The 6,000-nt window shown below is 51.3% G+C and overlaps 1 protein-coding gene across 1 annotated transcript in view; it reads left to right on the top strand.

Annotated features, from left to right (window-relative positions):
* Nucleotides 1–3,656: 3,656 nt before the first annotated feature.
* The window catches only part of KCNK1 (potassium two pore domain channel subfamily K member 1), a 39,838-nt gene continuing 37,494 nt past the window's right edge, over nucleotides 3,657–6,000 (top strand). Inside the window, exon 1 of the mRNA XM_033099557.1 lies at nucleotides 3,657–4,117. Within this exon, the coding sequence (XP_032955448.1) occupies nucleotides 3,763–4,117 (355 nt within the window). The 5' untranslated portion in view covers nucleotides 3,657–3,762. The remainder of the gene's footprint in view (nucleotides 4,118–6,000) is intronic.

Here is a 6,000-nt window from a genome sequence, read left to right as displayed (position 1 = left end):
AGCTCTGTGCCAAGAGCAAGGCTTCTCACAAACGTGGCCACCTGTCTCCACATGACGTCAGGGAACAAGGACAGTGCTGTAGAAAGCAGGCCCGTCTGGGAGCACACTGCCTGTCCCACCCACTTCACCCCACCCCTCCCACCTCCCCCTAGCTCCCCTCGCGTGTCTCTGCACTCTTCTCTGAGCTTTCACCCATAGTTACTCTTTTCCCCTGAGAAATGGTTGGGATGGCCTCTGGCACACTGGGTGGGGTGGCAGGGATGTCAGCTCCAGTTCGTATGGTCCCCTCGAGGAGGCCAAGAGGGAGGTAGCTAGTGAGCAGTGGGTGCACAGCACTCATGTGACATGCAGGTTTCAGCAGAAGAAAATACCCCCACGTTGCTACGACTGCTCACTGTCCAGAGCAGTGGGCCAGGAAGAGAGACCGGCCACCTCTATTGTGATTCCCATCAACTCAGAGCCAGGAAGGCAGAAGCCTGCAGGGCACGACCTGGGTCTCCATCAGACCACTCGCAAGGTATTTCCAGGTTCTGTCCGCAGTCTGAGGATGACACGACTTTAAAGGACGCCGTATCCATGGCTTAGTTACAATATGAAACTGGGCAGCAGCAGTGAAATATGGGAGAGAATGGCAAGTTCCTCTGAAATAAACACCTCGTGGTGCTTTTTAAAGTTCAGCTGTTCCAGTTCTTTCCTACTGCATGAAAAGCTACCCCAAAACTTAACGGCCGGAAACAACCACCTTCTCTATCTCAGGATTCAAGCCAAGTTCAGCTGGAAGGTTCTTCTGTTCCAGCGGGCATTGACAGAGGTCCCTTGGTGGAATTCAGCAGGTGGATGGCCTGGTCTGGAAGGATGAAGATGTGCAGGGCCACAGTGGGAACTGTCACACCCACACGTGGCCTCTCCAGCATGGCAGGTTACCTTCATTACCTCAAGGTAATCAGAGATCTTAGTGGTGGCTCAGGGCTCCTAGAGAGGGGTGTCCAGTGAACAAGGTGAGAAGCCGCTGGCCTTCTGTGATCCAGCACTGAAATCACCAAGTATCATTTCTGATGCACACTGGTGCTTGAAGCAGTCACAAGGCCACAGAGTTTCAAGGGGAGTGGACACAAAGCCGACCTCTTGATGAGGAGGGTCAAAGACTTTGTAACCATGTTTTAAAGCTGCCATTTGTGTGTATGTGTACTTGAGCGCACGATGATACAACCACTCCTATGTGCACCTGTTAACCACATGTACCCCACAAACTGTGGTATTCAAAGGGATATGTGGCTTGGGAGGAGGAAGAAATCACACTCCCTCGGGGATGAGGTATGGCATTGAAGCCAGGCCCCAAAGGCTAGGTACTGCATCACAGCTGGAGATGGAACAGGGACTGTCTAACACAGATGAGCAAAGACAGAGGGGCAGAAAGAGAGCAGGAAAACAATGACGCGAGACGAAAGGCACGTGGGAGGCAGGAGAACTATGAGGAGGCTGCAGGAGGAGGTGGCCTCAGGGACAAAGAGCTGCCCCAACATATCAAACTGGCAAAGATCAAGGAGGACGGGGTAGGAGGAAGGAGGGTGAGAAAGCATTTTGCAGAGCACCCTGTAGGAGGGACCCACAGTGGTGGGTTAATGACTTCATGTTGAAAACGAGGTGTTTTTTTCCCTCTGAGAAAGGAGAAAGGAAAGAAGTGGATTACTGATTAAGAGATTTTGAAGTGCAGAGAAGTAAAGTGAAACGATGGCTTCAGTCTTCTGAGAAAGTAGGAGGTAAGGTTATTTACTGAAAGAAAAATTGCTGACCAGTATATTAGATGTTTCTGTGAAAATTTCTATCTAAATGCAAAATATGGCTTTTTTTTTTTTAAAGAATTCAGCAAAGGAGGCAGGTAGCTAGGAATTGTACCAAATAATTGTACAACTCAGTTTCATTTATTTTTAATGTTTTTCTTGATTACAATAATTTATGTCCACTGTAGAAAATTTGAAAAATGTAAAAACTTGTAAGAAATAAAAGTCACCTACTATATACTCTATTATCCAAAGACAACTGTTAGGAGCTAGTTTTATTTCCATGCAGTCGATCTATGAGGCAGACAGTTATATGTTACAATATAAAATACAAATACTTTACGTGTTTGAGATTCTGTATATAAGATTTTATGTCCTACACATAGGATTCCTTCCTTATGCTTCAGTAGCCTGCAAACACATCTTTAATGGCCATATGGTATCCACGCTGTAGAGATACCATAATTTATCAACCATTCCCCTATCTTGGAACATTTTGATTGCTCCTGACTCTGCATTGTTTCATATATGTAATACATGTAAATACATACATTTCATATATGTAATATACATATACAGAGGTTGCCAAAAAATGTATACACATTTTAAGAAACGAAAAAACTGTATTACAATTGTAATACTCAATATATATTTATAACAAAAGATGAATACAAATCATGTGTATACATTTTTTGGCACCTTCTGTATACAGTTTATGAACAATCTTGTCTATAAACCTTTGCACATCTGATTATTTTTTCTTAGGCTCCATCATGGAGTCAGAGCACCTAAGAGTTTAGGAAAGCGTTCCAGGCTCTGGAGACCTATTGTCAAATTGCCTTTCCAACAAGAGTGCACTGATTTTCACTGTCAGCCACAATAAGGTGGCTCACTGACACGTGTCACCTTAAAAAGAAACACCACTTGGGAAAGCTGTTTCTTCTGCTAGTTGGCATACTGGGATTTTTTCACTATTCATGTTTTAAAGAACTGGAGTTCAGAAATATGATTTTTCCAAAAACGCTCCTTTACTCTCAGGTCCTTTCTGGGATGGGAGGCAGAGATGTCTAAAGAAGCCAAGGTGCCTAAGGCTGGAGCCATCATCACTGGTACCAGTGTTCAGTCGCTGTCCCGTAAGACAGACGGGGAAAGCACTTCCACACTCTTTGGTAACAGTGACTCTGATGAGGAAGAAATAGGTGGGACAAGCGTGCAGCTGGGACCCGGGCTTGGACAAGCAGCGCCTCGCCCAGAAGTGCCTCCAATAGCGCGTGCACACCCACACAGGGACACACACGCACACAGAGACACTCACACTCGAGGACTCATCTTCACGCGCGCGCACTCACACACACACGCGCGCGCGCACAGTCACAGACTTACACGCACGTGCACACACTCATTCAGAGACACACACACGCACACACACAAGCACACACATACTCTTAGACACTCACACGCGCGTAGTCATCTTCACGCGCGCGCACACACACGCGCGCGCGCGCACAGTCACAGACTGACACGCACGCGCACACACTCAGACTCTCAGAGACACACACACGCCCATGCACTCACAGCCCGCCCTCAGGCCGCTGGGTGCGGTGACTGAACCAGGCGCCGGGCCGGAGCCCGTGGCGGGGCCGGGGCCTGGCGCCCGCGACTCCCACCCCCCGCGGGGCCGCGCACAGGGCCCGGCGTCCGGCCGCCCGCCCAGCCCGGTGCTCCAGCCAAGTTTGCGCGCGGTGCCGCTCGACGCTCGGGTTACCTGAGCCGGCCACCACGTCAGCGCCACATCATCGCGGCTTTGTAGAGCCAAGGAAGCAGGAAAAGAAGGAAGAAAACCTCTCCGGCGCGAGCCAATCGCGGACAGCGGGCCGCGGGCGCGCGGGGGCGGGGCGCGCGGGGCCGCCGGGGCCGGCGTGCGGGGCCGGCGTGCGGCGCGGCGCGGTCCGGCGGCGGCGGCGGCGGCGGCGGCGGGAAGATGCTGCAGTCCCTGGCCGGCAGCTCGTGCGTGCGCCTGGTGGAGCGGCACCGCTCGGCCTGGTGCTTCGGCTTCCTGGTGCTCGGCTACCTGCTCTACCTGGTCTTCGGCGCCGTGGTCTTCTCGTCGGTGGAGCTGCCCTACGAGGACCTGCTGCGCCAGGAGCTGCGCAAGCTGAAGCGGCGCTTCCTGGAGGAGCACGAGTGCCTGTCGGAGCCGCAGCTCGAGCAGTTCCTGGGCCGGGTGCTGGAGGCCAGCAACTACGGCGTGTCGGTGCTCAGCAACGCCTCGGGCAACTGGAACTGGGACTTCACCTCCGCGCTCTTCTTCGCCAGCACCGTGCTCTCCACCACGGGTAGGAGCCTGATGTCCCGCGGCCACTTGGCCTCCCGAACCCCCGACCCCTCCAGCCCGCCCACCCCACCCCGGCCACTCCCGCCCTTCCCCGAGTGCCTCTTCTGGGGACTCGCCGAGGGCAGGCTCGATGGAGCCTGCAGCCGGCGAAGTGGCCTCAGAACGTGACTTGGTGTTACCGCCGGTAACCTTTGGGAACTGGTCCCTAAAGCCCTCGGCCTGGGTGGCTAAAGGGGCTTCATGGGCTGCGCCCTTTATTCGCGGTACCCTACACCGAGGCGTCGGGTTCGCATCTACACCGTCCTGGCCGCGGCACGGCGAGGCCCGGGGACTCACTCCCCATACTCTCTGAGTGCGCGCAGCTTCCTGACCCCATCCCTCAGGTCCAGGCTGCGGAATGGAATAATGCGTGACAGGGTCACCTTCCGGAGCGCATCTCTTTTGACGATGCGTAGGCCGTTCAGATCTTTTCTACCTTGGGGGCCGTTTTAGGGGTAGCCAGTGACATCACTCTGCTCTTCGCAGGTGACCTCTGAGCGCACAGGCCGATCCGGTTTCTTTTCAGAGTAGGGGGAAGGGTGAGGGAAAGGAGCGTCCGGTTGCCTTTGATCTGGCAAAATGGGAGCACCCTGATTCAGCAGTTTTTGCAACTTTAGGAGTGCGAGACCACCCTTAAACTTCGAAGCGCACTTTCCTCGCACTATTCGCCCAGCAGGACGTGCATGAATGGAGGAGCGCCCTGGGGTGACCCGGGTGGCCCACCCTGTGTCACAGGGCACCGTTACTGTGCTATACTATATGAGTGAAGACTGGATTTTCCCAGCGGCCAAGTGAGGCACATACACCCGGATAGAGAAACTTATAAATTGGTATGTGGACCCTGGAAAGTGTCTCAAAGAGCCTTCAGCTCAGTGCTGTCTTTTTGTGCATAAGGTCAGGTCTTTGAACAGTTCTTGGCTTGCACAAGATCACACATTTCCTAGTTAACAGTGTAGTCCAGGAATCTGGGCCTTGGGATTTATCTGCCAGGAATTCTTTGTACCCCACCCCCTCACCTTTACCTTTACCGGTGAATGAATCAGCTTCCTGACTCCGGACTCTTCCTGCACCCCACCCTTTTCCACCTCCCAGGGTTATTTGTTTTTAATCTCCTTGGTCTAAACCCAGTTGATGGTTTTGCTAATTATTTGGTAATGCATAGTAGTAGTATACTGTCCTCTTAGGTCCTATAAAACAATGGCTCAGAACTCTGGGATGAATTGCCAAATTGACTTGCTTTTATCCAGAAATAAATAGAAGGAGAAGTCTAGCTGGTATAGTGATATTTTAATACTGTGTTAATCGTAGCGTTAAAGAAGACAAACCTGTTATCTTACTTTCCAGCGTGGCCAACACTGTTTAGTTTTCATTCTACCAGTCCTGCTTCCATTGTCGGTACACACTCCGGTCCTCAGATCTGCACTCAGAGGTCACCCAGCCTTTCCTTTGGAGCATGTTGGTGCATCATTCTCTGCAGAAGTGTTTCCACGGGGCCATAGGAGGTCTCCGACTGGATCACAACGTTGGGGAAACATTGTGAAGAATGATGATCACTTTTATTATGTTGGTGCACAAGTAATTGCGGTTTCTGCAATTATTTTTAACCTTTTAAACTGCAATTACTTTGGCACCAACCTAATAGTACTTTCTAAGTAATGCTGTTATAAAGATAGAACAGAATAAGAACAATGGATGAGGGAAAGGACATGGTGGCTCTTTCTGAGTGGAATGTCCCATCACTGATGCAGCTCCTATAACCTCAATACTACGTGTATCTATTTAAATGTCAAAAATACGAGTGTACATCTTGAATAGACCATTATTTCCTAGATTCCCTCCCCTCCT

Source organism: Rhinolophus ferrumequinum, chromosome 27 (genome assembly GCF_004115265.2).
Source record: "Rhinolophus ferrumequinum isolate MPI-CBG mRhiFer1 chromosome 27, mRhiFer1_v1.p, whole genome shotgun sequence".
In the NCBI taxonomy this organism is placed as follows: Eukaryota; Metazoa; Chordata; class Mammalia; order Chiroptera; family Rhinolophidae; genus Rhinolophus; species Rhinolophus ferrumequinum.
The sequence above is the reverse complement of the archived record's forward strand: the minus strand, read 5'-3'. Positions and strand labels throughout refer to the sequence as shown.